We start from the raw sequence: 18,117 nt of genomic DNA, 5'->3' as shown, positions 1-18,117 counted from the left end.
AGCACGGTGGCCACATCCTGCTCCTCCAGAAATCAATGGCAATACTCCTGCAAGAGGATCAAACTGTGTGGGATCAATTCCTCATTCAAACCCATTTCTCCTCCCCACCAAAAAAGAAATTAAAGACATTTAAGCATTTGCCAAGTCCCTCTGTCCCTTCTTTACCAGCCAGTGCTTTTCTCCCCTGTTAATGTTCTAAAGGATGTTCCACCTGTGGCCAGCTGTGCCAAGGTTTTGTCCCAACCACGCCTGCTTCCCTCACTTTGCACACACTGATCCTTCACACTTCAGCTGGGGTGGGAAGCAAAGGTTTAAGGGAAGAGTTGTCTCTGCTCTTTTCAGTCAGACCTTTACGGCCCAGAACAGTGCTAAGGTACCTTAATGAATCCAGAGAGTGTTGCTGATTTACCCTCGGGATTCTGGGCTCACCATTCCAACAGGTCTGTTCCTGGGATGAACAGAGGAATAAATGCAAAACAGCAGAACCTCAGCCAAGGGCTGCACAATCCTGGACTTCTCCCTCCCCACAACTTCAACCATCCCACTTCTCCATCTAGTTCTGTCTTGCTACAAATCAGTGAAATGCAATTCCTTTAGAGAAAAAAAAGCTCCAAACCGCAGCCAAGATCACACAGTAATCGTGATTTTTAACGTGTCAGTGGCTAAAATCTGCATTTTCAAGGAGAACAGTGAGCAGTGTGTCTCTTTAGCAGGCAAACACTGCTGGCCCTGCACTGTCACCCAAGCCATGGCAGAAGGAAACAAAGAATGATTCCAGTCTCCAGAAATGGAATCACGGATTGTGACAGAACAGCTCAAGTGCTGCTCACACCCTGTTGTAGCAGCAGGCAGAGCCTGGAGCATGGCAAGGACGGCTCTCAGACTTCCAGGATACTCATTTATTGCAGAGAGCAGGTCTAATTCCCTGCCCTGGGTACAGTAATGGATTGGCAACACTTGTCATAATTCAATTTTCCCTCTTACTGTTGAATCTCAGACAGCCTGTGGATCTGAGGATGGAGCTTGTTGGTACAGCTGCAATATAAGCTCTACATCACCACACTGAGCACCTCCTTGCACTGCCCTATCCCTCTGAAACAGGTCTGGAATTTCCCCAAAGCAGCTGCACATCCAACCTGGGGTTCTGTAGAAAAGCATGGAAGGAAGGGGGTGCACCTTACCATGAAATATCTCACAGTACCTTTGATTCATGGTAAATTTATCACAATTATCATTTAGACAAATGGAGAGATTAAAGACACTTAAGGTTATAGTTAGGAACGGTCCTAAGGTTAAAACTAAGCATTACAAATTCCTCAATACATCTTTCAAACCTCCTACCTTTGTAAGGCTATTTAGCCAAATGACTTGATAATGATGAAACAAAAAACAAAACAAAACAAAAACTCATGTTTGATGCAAAAATTGCAGGTTAACATGCAAGTTATACGGTGCTTTCTGTCTATGTAACATATAATTAAATGATTATCAAGCAGTGCATGGCAGCCTCTGTAACTGCAGTGAATGCAGTGCCTTTGATTAATCTGGTCTGATAATGGGTGTGCAGATGGACAGCCCTATTTGTGCAGCTGAGTGAACAGTGCCTATTGGAATTAAACGAGACAGGTGGCCCCTAAATTAACTGCTGCCAGGTATGGTCACACATACAGTGAGCCAGCAGACTCTTTCCCCATCCAGCCTAGCTGAGATCTTTTTTTCAAGCTCTTAAGCTTGAGAAGCTCAGGCACCTGTAGGAACTTCCTCGTGCCAGGAACTTCCTGTGCCACACTCACCTGGTGGCTCTCTGGCATTCCAACAGGGACTAAGAGCAGGAACCAGGAGGAACTCCCAGATCCCTTTTCGAGGATTCTGGTCAACAGTACCAGCACTGTGGATTTTAATCTCACATTAGAGTTTTAGCTGGTTTTTAATGTAATTTCTTTTTCACCAGCAACAATAATCAAAGGACTCGCAGTAACGATTTTCAGAAATCATTAAGACTAATTTAGTATAAAGTGCATAGAAAACATGTTTTGCTTTCCCCTTTTTAAATAGGAAAGCTCAGACTTAGCAGCAGAGTACAACTAACACAGACTATTGAACAATGTCGTGGCAGCAGTTGTTTGAAACATTAAATATTTCATAACAAAAGACTTCTGCCTTCCAGTACAGAGAGGAAGACTCCTGCTTTAGAGAAAACTCTGCAGGGGAGGGGAGGGCATACAAAGAGAAATTCGGATTTCTACACCATCCACTCTCAGGATTGCCAGACCTCCATTCCCAATCACAAGGGAAGACTGGCAGCAGGTCCCTCCAGGGCTCAAGACACCAAAAGCCATGGGGAGCTCAGAGGTGCTACAGAAGTAAAAACGCTGAGCAGCCACTGGGAGCTGGGCAGGATCAGCACCACACAAGGGTGACACTGTGACAAATGTCCTGGTTTCACCTGAGAGCAGAGAGAGGTGGGCAGGACACCAACTGATACCTGCACTGACTGAACAGCTACAGAGTCAGGCACAAACCCCTCGAGCCCCTGCACCCTCACAGAGGTGACATGCAAGCAGTCACTACCTACAGCATTTCCTGCCATTGCACATTTGGATGCTGGAGCTGTGGTTGCCCTGCAATCTGATCCTGCTCTCCCACTCCTCCATCTTCTGGAAGCAGGGATACTCCTCAAAAGCAGGGCAAATTCAACACAATCCAACTTTGAGTAACTGGATTATGACATTTTCCCTTCCTCAGACTTTTTTTCCAAGCCCTTCACTTTACAGCCTGTTCATTCCTTGATTAACCCTGACTGTCAAACCACAGCTACTTTCTTTCCCTCCAAGGCCCTCAGAAGCTCTTTTCTGCCCAGCTCTACTGCCTGTGCTCACTGGGTGTGACCCCAGTCCCTCAGCCTCAAACACAGCCACGAGAGCCATCTCCACATCCCAGGGATGTTTCCCTAGAGGTGCCAGTCAGCTTCTGAACCCACGGCAGGAGAGAGGAGAAAGCAGATCCTGTTCAGTCCGTCCTTCTCCTTCCCTTCCACTTCCAGCAATTGTGCACTGGCTGCTCCCTCTGTCCCTCCCAGGGAGGGAGCTCTGCCAGGGCAGCTCCTTGCTCCTCCCCTGAAATACATCTCCAAGCCCCAGCTCCTGTTTTAAGACACCACTTAAACCCACCCTGCTTCTTGAAGCCCCTGAACTCGGTGGGAACATGCAAGTCCTGAAGAACATCCCCCTTCTGAGAAAGGGCATTTCTCAGAGCAGTGACAGGTCCTGGGGGTGATGCCCAGCACATGCCCTGCCCTGGCAACCTCCTGCACTTCAGGGGACCACACTTCTGGAGAAGTGTATTTAACAGGCCAATTAGCCTCTCACTAATCATCTCTCACACTGGGTACCAGTCCAGCAATGGAGACAAAAATATACAGAATATTCCAGTTATTCTCCTCCTCTCCCTTTTCCAGCTCTTCAGACTCAGACACGTTTCCAGTTTCCCCTCATTGTATATAGATGAATGTGCTGCTGGTTTACATTTTCAGTGCCTGCTCATGGCTCCAGCTTCCCATGGCTCGGGCAGGAGGAACAGCATCACCTGGGAATTGTGAGCACCAGACTGCACACAAACAGAGATGTGACCAACCACCACGTGAGGGTTCTGGACACTGCATTAGAGGATTCCATGTCCACTGACTGTCAGTGATATCCCAAGAGTTCAGCTTTGAAATAAAACTACTGCTTTGACCCTTTCAAAATACCTGGGAAGTGTTTTGATAAACTGTTTTTATTTTTTTACACAATTATCACTCTTACTTTACTTCTTCAGATTTCTAACTACTTGTTGCCCATTGTTCTTATTTGGGGTTCAATTTAATTTCTTGACCTCCATCCACTAAAAATTTGCAATGACAGAAGCGTGACAAGTCCTGTGCTGTAGCTATAAAAATCAGTGAAATACATTAGGAATGCTTTTACAGGAGAAAATTATATGGCTCTGTAGAAAACTTTACAAGCAAAGATATTTTGACAAGTGCTACCTCAGAAGTAGCACCATATGTTGCTGCACTTCAGCCCGAAAGACAAAATGCCTGTAAAATGAAAAGCAATGAATTTTTTCCACTTTACTGCCCTGAGAAGTTAAAGATATGCACTTATTTCAAGTACCAAGTAATCCCAGCAATCTAATTAGGAAGGAGATAATTAAAAGACTAACGGGTTGCTAAATCATGCTCAGGTCACACAACCTGGTGTGTGCTCTAGTTTATAATGACAGCAGGCCCGGTGCTAATGTGTCTGTAAAGCTGGGCTCAGATCGGGCCGTTAAGCCGTGCTCAGAGCCCATCTGAGCAGAGCAGGGCCGTTAAAGCCTGGTTAAAGCCTGGTTAAAGCCTGGTTAAAGCCTGGTTAAAGCCTGGTTAAAGCCCGGCTGCCTGGCACGGCAGGAGCTGCTGGAACTGCAGTGACTGTGCTCACAACCACTGATGGACACCAAGGGCCAGTGACCACCCTGCCAAAACACCCTTCTCGGGCTTTTAAGCTCTGGAATGTTCAGTTTTAAATTTTACTCTGATGAAAGGTGAATACCCCTTTGAATGGTACCAGTTGGCAGCCTGGAATCCTCGGCTGATAGCTGCCCATGCCTCTCAGTCCTACCAGCATCCTGATTTCCCAAGACAGCTCCAGCTACACAACTGTTCTGCAACAGTAAAAACAAGACATTAAGATAAAGCTTCCTCTAGTAAAGCCATCAGAGCACTTCAGCTGCGGATTCATGGCTTTCTGTGCAAGGACACTTTCAAGCCCGCCTGTAAATGCAAAAGGCACATTAACAGCTTCTAATAGGACTGCAGCACGCACACAAAAGAGAATTAAAAATAGCTTTGTTTCCCACTGGTCGGCTTAGCACAATTCAGGAAACTCAGGAAGGAAGGAAACATTGCCTTAAAAGTTGATTTTGAAAGGAAACACATTGAAAATGTTTGTATCAAGCTGGTTGTTCACAAAGGTGTTTTCTAGGCGTGAGTAACGTCAGCCCGTTTTTACACCACACTCAAAACAGACTAACCCAGGAATAAAGCTGTTAAAAAACTGGCATGATGCAACAGAATAATCAGCAGCAAACACTCAGGAAAGCTGCATGTAAGGTTTAGTGATTTGAGGCTGCTGAATCCTGTCTTGTCATTTGTTTAGCTGTTCCCACTCGGGGTGACAATGACAATATTTGCGTTGTCGGCACGCTGTTTTCAGAACTATTGATAAAAAGCTCCAGGTAGTACCCAGGCATTTACTCAGGGCCACAGCACATCCAGAGCTCTTCACACCCCCCAAAGGTCTTGCCTTCACAAAGACATTTGTCCTGGCCACCAGGGCAGAGTTCACGCGCGTCAGTCCATGTCCCACACGTTGATGTCATCCCACGGAACACGCGGGAGATCTCCAGGGCCAGAGGCACTGTGAGTTACTCCACGTGCAGCTGAAAAGCCCAGGCCCTCTGGTCAGGGCTGCTTTCTCTCCTCACAGTCACTCCAGCCAATCCCAAAGCCCCGGAGGCTCCGTTACCTCCCCGTTACAACCTGGAGCAAGGACAAGACTTTCTGGTTGCTTTCCATGGCAACCGAGGCAGCAAAGAAAAGCAGCACCATCCTCCTCTCCTGTAGGTACCTCGGTCCCCACCCCTGAGGTCACAGCCTTGCCTTGGACCTTTCAGAAGCTCACAGGGCTCACTGAAACTCAGAAAGAAAGAAGTTTCTGCAGCACGAAGGTTTTGACCCAACAGACTGGGCCCAAAAAGAAGGGCCGTGCTGCAAAGGCAGTTTCCAGAAGGTGCATAAATAGGTTTAGTCTGAAGACCAACATGTTACAGATTTTCAGTCTTTCCCTCTGTCCACAAAATCAGCAGAACTTAAACACGCCACAGACACATCAGACAGGTATCACTGACCATTTATTGTGCTGGCTGCCAGATCTGATACAATGCAGGACACAGGATCAGATGATTCCACGGCAGTGGTGCCACAGCACAGGGGGAGGGAGCCCCCTGAGCCATGAGGAGGCAGAGGATGCTCAGATCTCCCGTCCTATGGGAACAGGCATTAGCAAACTTGCCTGCAATGAAACCAAACCATGGCTTATCTACCCCCAAAATCTCACCCCTCCACACTGTCAGCCTCTCACACCTGAGTACCACACTGAGGGGCAAAAACCCAGTCCAGGAAGGCTCAGTGTTTGCAATTAAAATGTTCCTGGTTTCCTGGGAAACAGCACTTCCTAGTAAACAGAATATAAACACTATCTGGATTTTTCTCATCCAGAAGTGGAGATCTACTTGTCACTTCATCTTCCATTATAGATCCTTTCCCAAGAGCTTCCAGAGCCTCTTACTCCCCAGGCTGTCACCTGACTGCATCTTCACAGGCAATATCCCGTTTCCCTTGCAATGAGGACAATGAATATCCAAAAATCCTACAGGCAGGACTAATATCTAACGTCAGTTGACTGAAAAATCCATGTGCCAAGTGCATCCCTACTAAGCACAAGGCAGACACAGCCAAGGTTTGCTACATTTAAACTACAGAACTTTCCGTGTAGATAAATTCAACAGGTATTTTGCTCTCAACACCAACAGAAATTCTCAGTCAAACATTCTTCACTAATCCTTCAAATCTCCATTTTCCAAACTGCTACCAGAATCAACTGTTGGGTTTGTCAGTTAAAAAGTAAAATCAAGTGAAAACACCATGGAGCAAGAGAGGTGGAGTAGGACATGTGGCCCAGGAAAATGACTCGTGGCTTCAGGGCCTGAAGGACACGTTTCCAGTTGATAAGCCTTGACTTGTCCTTTAAGTACAATGAATGCACTTTGCTGATTTGGGGCTGTTGTAGAATTACCAGGAATGTGGGACAAGCAAACCCTGTTGTGTTACATCTCTTTCTGGACTTCCCCAACCATCTTGTCAGTATTCCAGGGGTCTGCAGCTGGATGTACTTGCAGTTCTGTGATCAATACAAGGAGCCAACGCTGTCCAACCCATTCTGGACAAAGCCAGGATGATGAAGTGACTTGACAGGATAAAACCATGAGATCCACGCTTCCTAGAGTCTGATCAGCCACTTCCATGCTCCCAGGCAATCCAGCAATTCATTTTTACCAGGCTGAATACAACATTCCAGTACGCTCAAAAGGGACAAAATCGTCCAGGTTTATTCCATTCACGGGGAAGGTAAAAAACACAAATCCCAGTGGCTTCATGCTGGAAGTAGCACTTATTTTAATAAAAGTTCAGGATGCTTTTGTCCTCCTGGTTGTCCAAAATATTTGCACGTGCTATGGTTGTAAGTGGTGAGAATGTAGCATTCAGCATTACGGAGTGGAGCGCAGACCAGGTGATCCAACAACAGGAATAAATCAAAAGGTCATTTACAGAGGAGACATAGATTCTGGCACCTTCTGCTGTTCAGTTAAGACTGAAGAGCCTTTGGTCTTGGTGCTTGGAGAGCTGGTTAGGAAAAAAAACATTGTTGGAATACTTTGTTGTCATGTTTCCTTTATGGACTTAGTGACACCGCAAAAAACCTAAAATTCAAAATTGAACTTCAGGTTATGTAAAATTCTCAAACAATGACAGTGACTTCATTCAGAGCACTGCAGGGGCACAGATATTCAAGCATCTTGCTTCTGTCTGGGCACCCCGTTTCGGTGCCACCAGGGGTGAAGAGCTCCAATACTTCTCGGGATCTGAGTGAACGTTCAGGTTCTACCTCCCAGCATTGCTATATTTGTGTTTGGTGTGTTCATTTACCTTCAGGGGAGTGTTCCTTTGCTTTCTCATAACCCAGCACTATTTTTAGAGACCATCTTAATGTGCTCAGTAATGTTTTCAGACCACAAAAGCCACCAGATGGATTCTGGCCCTCCCCAAGGTTTGTTCAGTGTAAGACAGCAGCAGGCTGAGGAAGCAGGAGGGGATGTGGGGCAGCAATCAATGCTTTTCTCCAGGCTCGTCTGATGAATCAGCCTTGTACCCTTAGTAAAAAATACAGCGTTTTTTTCCTAATGCAAGTCCCAGGTCCGTGTTCCACAGCAAGGGCTGATCAAGGGACGTTTTCACAACTCACAGGAACTTAGAGATGCAGTGGGAGACAGCCAGGGAGTTTTGAGGTCAACCATTTGAAGGAGCTATCTCACTACTGATCACATTAGAGCTGTTTAATATTACAGGCATAAACACTCTGTGATAATTTGTGTAACCCTGAGGAGAAATGGAGACCTTCAGAGGACATTCAATAGTGTTGTTTGCCACATGGCTCACTTGGCTTTTTCAGCTATGACACATCTTTTACTCTTGACAGTGCTTGAACGCTGTGTTTGATTAGTCTAAATAACCCCTTAAATTATTGTATGGACTTTTAGAAATCACTAAAGTTCACACAAACCATGTAAATAAAAACTGAAGGCTAGAAGAAACATGTTCTTGCTGAAGTACATGGGTCCAAAGCTGCTGGTTTCTTCCCCCCCTCCCATGAATGTTACAGAAACAATGCAAATATGCCAGCAATTTTCTAGCACAACTGACAAGCAGAACTGTTTGTTATTCAGAGCCTTCACACAACTGTTCATCTTTTGAGACAGCCCAGCTCCAGACAGCAGCTTTCCCATTCACAATCAATACATTTGCACACCCCTCCCTGCTGCGTCCCAAATGCTCAGGGACACATCTCACATCACAGCCCTGACTCTTCCCTGCGCCTGCAGAATTAAAAGCACTTTAAAAAAATACATTTACAAAAACACTCAGCGTGCACAGACTGGTATCACTGCTGTTTACCCTTTTAAGAAAACTTTCCTGTATGTCCTTTGCCCTCCATGTTATACTTCTCAATTCATTTCCTCTGAAACACATTATTGTCCTGCTTGCTGCACTAAGCAAAATTCCAGGCTCGGCGTTTCAGTCCCACTGATTCCCTTCCCAGAGACCACCCTTTAACCAGTCAAGAAGCACAAAGAGACAAGATTTATATCCAGATCCTGCCTTGCTGATAATTCTCACTGCCCTCTCAGTAACTATATATCTGTGCACACGACAGTATGACCTAAGACAAGCTGTGCCTTGGTTTACTAATTAAGACATGACTTACTAGCTCAGAAGCCAATGAATTTTCGTTGCCAGAGTCATTTTCTTGTGTACACAAAGCTTTATTACAGCTCACTAAATACCCTATAATTTGGAATGCCTGCAGTCCTTTGCTCCTGTCAACATCCATGAACTCTGTGTGTGAGGAGCAGCACCAAATTTGAACCCCACACTACACTGGCTGCTCTTCCCTGACCATCAACCAGCTCAGCTCCAATCTCTGCACAGCCTGCAGCAATTCTCCATTGAGAACTTCATAACAAAATACACAAACTGAAAAAAGATCCCATTAACAGACAGAACCGAAGGGATAGGACACTTTGATTGACACACAATACACAGCACAAGGCTGAATTTCTTCAACAAGCAGCACATACCAAAAGTTATTATAGTATTCTGACTCTGCATTAGAGGTGCCAGAGTTCAGAGAAGTTGACAATTTAATCACTGATACTTCCCAACCCGTAATTTACTATTACCAAATAATAACAGTGTAACTCCAAAGTCACCAGGACTCTTACACCGGGTCCTGAGCTCGGGTCGGAGGTGCTGTCTCAGCAGGGGCTCAGACAAGGCTTTAATGTGAGGACTCGCCATTCTGGCACTAAGGAAAATAAAATAACATCCACATCTGCCCACATATTTCAGGAAGACAACAGTAGCTACACAAACTCCTGATAAGCTCTCTGAGGTAAAGGCAAATGGCTCAACTCTTGACCCAACCACCATGAAAAATAAATGAGCGTCTATTGTCTCCTGCACAAACCAAAACAAACGCCCACTCGCTGCTCAGAAAAGGCATTATTTTTTAAAAGCCTTGCAATGAGATAAACAAGACACAATAAAAATCAGTGCAGCGGCTCCAGCCCAGGGGTGGCACTACAGCCAGAGGACGGGAACCAGCTCTGCCTTGCAGTGTTTGTGGAGGAACGGTCACAACTCGATACATTCCTCCTCGGCAACAAATGCAAAGTGTTCTAGTCCCACACGTATTCACATCTCATGCCCCAGTTCTCTCACAGTGTGGAAGAGCTAAAACCAATTTACAACTTTGGCATAAAACCTACGGAATTCAACGGGAAGACTTGAGAGACATAAATGTTTAGAGCTCCACGCTTAAAAAAATAAATATCTGAAATAAACAGTAGGTTACTTCATCCTGGCCAAGGGAGAACTCAGTGGATCCTGCAGCCTTTGTTTATGCTCCCAAGAGTCAGGAATGCTGCTCAGGCTCCCAGAGGTGCAGTGCTGGGTGCCACCAGGAAAGGCAGATCACAAACTGCTGTACACTGCTATTAAGGACAGGGAAATTATCTCCATTTTGACTTTAAGAAACACAACTGAGCAAACCTGCACTGAAACATGACATCATCCCCCTCTTTGGGCAGCAAATGCTGTTTCCACCAGAGGATATCAGTTGCCTCAGTAACATCGTTATGAGGTTTTCCTCTCTGAAGTCATACTGCAGTTTCCTCTCTTCACTCAGTGCAGCATTTTCTGATTTTGTTTTCCTTCTAAGAAGCACATTTATAACAGAAAGTGTCCAAAGTTTAGGCTGAGTCTCTATTCAGCCTACAAGCACCTTTGCTCAAGGAGAGGTGATGTTGCATTTGTTCTGTGAGAGCCCTCACACCTCCAGCAGTATGAGAGGTGTTAGTCAGCAGTTTTACTTCTCTTCATTAACAGCCTCAGCAGGAAGCAAGAGGCACATGTGAAACCCTTTGGATACTTTCCTTTCACACAAAAGTCAAAGCTCAGAGTAAAACAAAGGACTTCTTAAAATAGAAAGTTGAGAATAAATTGCTTAGGCTGAAAAAACAGCACTAGGATTGCAAATGCTGAAAGCAGATCAATTTACATAGAGGCACTTACACCCCAAATATCTGTCAGACTTAAATTGTCATGTAGTCTTCTAGGTCGCATTAAAATTCTCTCCAAAATGTTTTTACTGCTGGCATTTTCCCTTCTAATTTCAGCAATCCTTCTATCCCAAACATCTCTGCTCTCATTACCCAGAACATTTAGGTGTGATTACAGCAAAAGATCGTTATCGTGTTTTATTTGGTTAAGGCCTTAAAAATTAAATACAGGTGTTTTCAATTAACAGCCATCAAATTTAGCTCTCCCATCCCATTTTCTGTCACTCCAAAGGCTGAGGACACCTATCTGAGAAAAATATGTAGGAGAACCATGAAGCAGGACTTTTTAAAAGCCTTATAAATCTTATAAATGAAAGCTGACATGTCATACAAGAAAAAAAACCCAAGATCAAACCTTTGAGCATGGAAAATGAGCAGAATTATGAAAGGAAACGTTATCACCTCATCCCTCATTCCTTCAGCTGTGCCTGTGGACCAAAAGCTGAGGTAACTTCCCGCACACCTCGTGACAGCTTAAAACATGCATGAGGCCCAAATGATTAATGCATGAGCACATCCTGCAAAGCTGCACATCCTGTTCCTGACGCACTGCAACGCTGGGCTGCAACTGCTGGGACTGAGCTGAGGAGCTGTCAGGAACCTGCCAACACCCTAATGCACCCCCCCCACCTCTGGGGACAGTGCAGAGCCTGGCAGAGGGGACACGGCACCACAGAACCCGGCACTGCCCTGCGGGCACCAAGAGAGCCAGCCCAGGCCAAGGGAGGTGGGACAGGCTTGTCCCGAGTCTGGAAATTCTGGTTGCGGAGTTAAAATACGTTGTTTTTATTCAAAAGGCGTTTGTGTTTGCTGTTTGTCACTCAGGGTCACCAACACTTCACTCCTGCTGCTCACACAGCACTCCTCAACCTTACCACAGTAAGGTTGGAAGTGCCCTGCAAACTCATCACACAGATGGGCAGTCAAACATCTCCAGGCTAGATACACTCCACATTTTAAAACAAACTAGGGTCCAAGGGGACATTGAATACTTACTATGTGATTTGGGATAAGAACCCAAAATATGGTCCTTTTGTATTTCTCATCAGAGCTGAGGGCCACGTTTCCAGGCCACTTTCTGACTCAGGTTGTCACAGTTTCCCCACTCCTCACCACAGATGCAGAAGATCAGGATTTCCATCCCCTGCACTCAGCTGGCAGGTTCAGGCAGACACAGAACAGGCAAATTAAGATTCACACATGACTTGCACAGCAATAGCCAGTGCTAATGGCCAGCACTTGGTCCATTTCCATTTTACCTGCTCCCCACAAAACCAAACCCCCAAACACCCAGGAGGATTCAGCCTTGCTGTGAAGACCAAGTATTTCCCTGAAGTTGAAAGCCTCTTCCTCACAGCAGAGCTGTCAAGAGCTTTACCACTGACCAAGGTCAGATGAATGCCAGAGTTAAACCTCAAGTTTGCATCAGATTGTATAAATATGGAAAAAGAGAAGTTTGACAAGGTACTGGTGAGAGGAGTTGTCAAACCAAAGAGGACTTGCTGTAAAAGTGATTATATAAAGTGTAGGACAGGCAGAGCTGTGATTAAAGTCAATAAACAGCCTCCCAGAGCAGCAGCTGCCCTCTCCAGCACCTTGTGGCCCGAGTCCAAACTGTAGACAGATGAAATATGCTGCACAAAGGATGCCAGTCAGCTCAGGATTAAAGTAACAACTGCTCTCACTGCACTGTTGGCAACATGGGCCTTGACAAGGTACTTGGACAACAGAAAAATCCAAAAACCCACCGTGCTGGGAACAGAAAAACCATATCTTCACCCGGGTGTGAGTTTGAAAAATACACACTTAAAACCTTAGATCACCTTTCTACTGGCTCAGTGATGGACTGAGGAACATCGTGGTGCTTTTAGGAGGTCTGGTTCCACACTTGGTGCTTACAGTAAGGTCAGTTTTAAACAGAAAATGGAGAAGGAATACAGTATTTAATGGAAGTTGTGTAAGGCCGACTTCAGCAATTGCTGTGTTACACATCTTCACATACTTGTCACGCACTCACCTTATTAATCATTTTAAAATCAAAGAGAGAAGTCTCTACACTTACCACTTCGGGTCTGGGAGAAGAGTTTTCCACTAGGACACTAATTTCCTTCATGGAAACAGCTCAAAGCATATGGAGGAAACAAAAGGAGCAGGCTACAGAAATTCTGCTAAGTCTACAAAGAGTTGTTTCTACAGCAGTGAACTTTGTAACAAAATACTTACACTGTGACTATCCTAAGAATAGAAATTAATCCCAATCAGTGAGGATACGCAGCTCTTAAAAGCTTGGCATGTTTATTGGAAAACTTTCTAAAAGGCAGCAATAGCAACAGCAAAGAAACCCCTTCAGATCTTCCTTAATTTTTAATTTGTTATAGTTAAAAATATGCAAACTCCAGGCTTTGAAAAGCTTTAGGAGCTATCAGATTCATTTCTATTGACCCTACTCTTCACCTGGGGTCTTCTCCAAAGCTTATGGAAAAGGATATAAGAAGCCTTCAATCAATAGACAGGAAATTCTAAAATCTTTAAAGCTAGAGGAAGGTGGAAAGGAAACTGGAGACATCCAGCTCCACTCTGCTGACTCAGATACAGGCAGGACACAGAACATAATGCAATTCCTCCCTGATGCAAACAGAAACCCATCTGGGGACAAACAGTTTACATCTACCAACCACAGAGCAGGGCTGGGGCCAGGAGCTGCTCCTCGGTGTCTTGCACCAGCACTCAAAATGCACTTTTCCCCTACTTTTTCAATCTAGCCAACACGTGCTGGATGGACAAACAGGGCTACTCCAATTAAATCACTTGCTAAAGGAACAATGCTGACACCAGGCTCGTTACCTTTCCTTTCACATCAAAGAAATGAAACATTTCATCACTCCTCCTCCTGAAATAGCACTGGAACTACCTTAGGAATTTTCAAAGAGAGCTTTCACCAGAAGCATTGACCCACCATTCATTCCGTTGTAAATACTCCTGTGGTGAGGGGACAGGTCCTCTGTCACTTGTCTCCTGAGGGTCCCTTCCCTGCTGCCTCCGCTGAGGTGTTTGAGGTGCTCGGGGCTGCCTCCATAGTGCTGTTTGAGGTGCTCTGGGCTGGTGCCCCTCACCTTGTGCAGGTGTTCTGTACTCCCGCTCGGCGTGTGCTTCTGGAGGTGGTCTGGGCTGCCACCGCTGTGCTTTTGGTGCTCAGGGCTGCCACCAGGCCTCTGCTTTGGAAAGTGTTCGGGGCTACTACTCAGCACGTGCTTTGGGATAGTTTCTGGGCTGCTGCTGCTGTGCTTTTGTTGGTCGGGGACTTTGACCACGGCTTTGTGGTGCTCGGGGCTCAGCCCTTTCAGGTGGTGGTCAGGGCTGCCGGAGCCGCGCGGCTTCTGCAGGTGCTCGGGGCTGATGCTCCGGTGCTTCTGGTGCTCGGGGCTGCCTTCCCCCCGAGCCTTCTGCAGGTGCTCGGGGCTGGTGCTGGGGTGGTGTTTGTGGTGGTCGGGGCTGTCTGTGCTGCCCGTGCTGGAGGTGCTGCTGCCGTCCCCCACGTCTCGGATGTAGGCGCTGGGCGCCGTCAGCTGGCACAGGCTGAGCTGGCTGTCGATGGAGCTCCGGCTCCCGGCCCCGCCGCCCTTCTCCTCATCCAGCAGCACACACAGCTCCTTCAGCTCCAGGTTCTCCTTGACCACTTCTTCCTGTCTCACCTCCAGTTCCTTCAGCTTCTGCAGGTACAGGGCCACCTCTTTGTGCATCACGCTGGCGCTGTACCTGCCCAGCCGCTGCCACTCCCGGGACACCTTCTTGCCCTTCTGTCGGTCGTCGTCCAGGAAGCAGCACAGGTCCCTCAGCTCCTGGTTATCCTCTTGCAGCTTCTGGTTGATATCCTTCAAGAGAAAGATTATCATGGCAGAGAAGTGTCTAAAGGAGTTGGTGTTATACAATCACCCTTACACAAGCCACAAAATCATATTTAGGCACTCAAGGGAGGCATAAATAATTGCTTGTGTAGATCTGGCACATTGTAACAGCACAGTGCTTCAAACAGAGCTGCTGTCCAGCCAAAGCTGACCTGGAGCTAGTCTGAGGTGTTCAAAGACTAACTTCTGACACAGCATAAAAGTTTCAGGTGCTTAATTAATTTTCATGCTAAATATCAGAGTAATTTAGCTCCCAACCCGGGCAAAGCTCGTAAGTGCTCTCCTGATGATCTCGCTCCCCAGAGAAATATTCACCTGAATAAAACTGCAAGGTACATCAGAACTTGTACTCTCACTTAAATAATTAATTATTACGCATCTAGACTCCCTATTCCCCAAAGCATAGTCACATATAAAGATGAACATTTTAGAGATTTAAAAAAAAAGGGGGTTGTTTGATGTTGTTCCAGATTTGCATTAAAAACTCTTGTCAGACATCACTTTATCGGGATTGCTTCAGCCACTCTGAAATTAAATAATCTGCTTTAATAGATTTTTCCCTCCTAATAAAATGCAGTACATGATTCCATGCCCTTCTCTGAGCGAGGAACAGTCTGAGGCAAATGCTCTGAAGAAAAATGTTCAGGGTGTTACTGTAGCAGAATAATGCCAAAGAAAACATTTGCAGTATTTTACCCGCCTAGTTTGGACTTGTGACCATATTTCTCTTTCCCCCAGCTCCATATTCATTCCTTCTTATGTATGATATCACAAAGAGAGATTAGCCACAATTGTTAAAGGCTTGGCCTTATGGAAAGACCATTTTAGCACTGTTTCCAAAGAAAAGGAAGCTTTTGTAACCCCACTGGATTTGGATGCAGGAATGCCTGGGTTTGTCTGATCTTTGCCTCAGAATAACTCTGAACTTGACCAACTTCAACCCGTATTTGACAATGGAAAAAAAGGCTACAAGGTGTCCTTAAAAATCTCTGCTGGTGAGAGATATTTGAAGTGATCCCACAGTGGAATAAAAAAGTTGTGAAGTGCAGAATTCCTCAGCCAGAAGGCAGCCTTCCAGCTGGGCATTCTGACTCAGGGACCTGGTATTTCACACACAACAAAGGAGGGAGATGTCCAGACACCAGCACAGGGCTCACAACCTCCTTCTCCCAGATTCTGTTCAAAAGTTCCAGATGGGGCATCTGAACAAAAGGAGGAAGTTAAACATGACTTAAGGAGTTCAGAATTGAGAGGGGAATGTGTCACTACTTCCTACACATCTTGGTGTGTTTGGTCAGTTATCCGGAGGATGCAGAAATCCATATGATGTCACAGCACTGGGAGAAAGACACTATTGTTGTAATTGAACTTACATTTGAAACCTAAGCTTTATTCTTACTAAATACTATCAGGGATGGGTCTTTTTTACCCCCAGACACCACGGATGGTCAAAAAGAGAGAAGAGACACACCCCCCCATACTCTGCAGAACACAAAAACTTGGGAGACAGGAAGAGTCTTCCCCCACATGCTGTTTATTTTATGCCACACTATGATCAAAGACACTTTCTCAGTAATTCCATCATTTAAAGCCATTCTACAAGTGAAGAACTCTCTTCTAATGCACTTCCGTGTAATAATTCAAAAGCCCACACTGCATCTGTCTCTCCTTCCCTCCAATCTCACTGAAAGAATTCCCTAAAAACAACGTCCTTTCTCAAAAGCAACAAGACAGAAAAATGTTCGTGGTCCTGCCAGCTTTAAGGTAACTTTTCAGGTCTATAATGCACAAGCAAGGTAATCCTCTGTAAGCAGTCACACTATCTTCCCAATCCTCAGAAGTGGGAAGGAGACATTAGGACTAAGCTTCTCACCCAACCAAGGAGTGAAATTTAGAAGGGATAAGCCATTACAGACCTGGTCTGACTTGTGATGTGCAGCCTGCACAAGGATACAATTGAAAATGGTTAGTCAGAGATGCATTAGCAGATGCCTTTTTCAGACAACAAACTAGGGATTGGTTCTGATCACCCCAAAACGGAGCCCAGGGGTTTGCCATCCCCTGCCATCCCCTGCGCTGCATCCTGGAAATGACCCACTCCCTCCAGCAGCCTGCCTGCCTGCCAGGCTAAGGCAGCTGAAACTGGGGACAAAAAACCTTTTGAACATCTACAGCTCTGCACACCCTTATTTCTCGTGCACTTCAGGCAGGATCATTGAACTCCAAACCAGTGGAGTCTAACACAGAGGTGACCAGACTTTAGTGCTCGTACCAAACCAAAGAACACTGGGGCAGAGCACACCCCAGCTGTGCTGCACATCCTGCCGAACAGCTGCTCATCTCTTAGCCGGACACTCGATTTTTAAGCAGCATCAAAGGCTATTCACTCCAGCCCTCGTCTACTTTTCCTGCGGTTCTCGGGAGCGGCTCCTCCCGGAGCATCCACCTGACGAGACCGCTGCCGGCGGGACGGGCGGGGGGCCGCAGAGACACGGCTCAAACTTCAGGGGTCCCACCCTGCCCACCCCGCTCTACCTTCAAGCCGCGGATCTCGCCGAGGTGGAGCTGGAGGCGGCGGTTCACCTCGCGGATGAGGTTGCTGTGGTCCAGCATCGCGCTCATCTTCTCGGCCTCGGCGCGGCGGAGGCTGCGGATCAGCTCCTCCTTGCTCCACTTGAGCAGCTCCTCGTCCGACACCTTGGACAAGTCCTCGGCCGGCGCCGACCCGCAACTTTCCGCCGCCACTTTGGCCATGGTGGCGGCGCGGGGGCAGCCGCGGAGCCTCCCCGCGCTGCCGGGGCCGCCCCTCCGCCGCCGCCGGGGCAAAGGGCGAGCCCGGAGCCCGCGGGTGCCCCCGGCTCCAGCGCGGGGAGACCGCTTCTGGCCCCGCGCAGCGGATCCTGGAAAACAGGAGGAAGACGAGGAGGAAAGGGTGTGGAGGAAGCCGGGCCACGGTCTGGGGAGCAAACTTCCCCCGTCGAGATGGGAAAAAAATAGAAAGAAGCCTCGAGACAAAGGATCCCCAAGACACGCGCGGTTCTTTCAACAGGTCAGCGCCAGCCGCGAGCGGCCGGTGCCCGCGGCGGGGATGCGCGGGGCCGGTTCTCAGCGGCTGCGGGCGGCGGGGCGGGCGGCGAGGCGCGGATGCCGCGCCCCGTGGCGGCGGGGGAGC

General features: G+C 46.9%; 1 protein-coding gene across 5 annotated transcripts in view; it reads right to left on the bottom strand.

Annotated features, from left to right (window-relative positions):
* Positions 1–17,803, bottom strand: part of CCDC85A (coiled-coil domain containing 85A) — a 56,445-nt gene extending 38,642 nt beyond the window's left edge. For 4 of the 5 annotated variants that reach the window (XM_027728169.2, XM_027728170.2, XM_027728172.2 and 1 more), the window contains exons 1-2: positions 17,481–17,803; positions 13,997–14,912 (exon numbers count right to left, since the gene is read on the bottom strand). In XM_027728169.2, the coding sequence (XP_027583970.1) occupies positions 13,997–14,912; positions 17,481–17,699 (1,135 nt within the window). In that variant the 5' untranslated portion in view covers positions 17,700–17,803. Of the gene's footprint in view, positions 1–5,097; positions 7,487–13,996; positions 14,913–17,480 lie in introns of those variants that run through there. The other variant, XM_039385789.1, reaches the window with a different exon arrangement.
* Between the last annotated feature and the right edge of the window lie 314 nt (positions 17,804–18,117).

This window comes from Pipra filicauda, unplaced genomic scaffold, assembly GCF_003945595.2.
Source record: "Pipra filicauda isolate LSUMZ 115617 unplaced genomic scaffold, ASM394559v2 scaffold118_size2161507_pilon, whole genome shotgun sequence".
Lineage (NCBI taxonomy): Eukaryota > Metazoa > Chordata > Aves > Passeriformes > Pipridae > Pipra > Pipra filicauda.
This window is presented reverse-complemented; position numbering and strand designations above follow the sequence as displayed.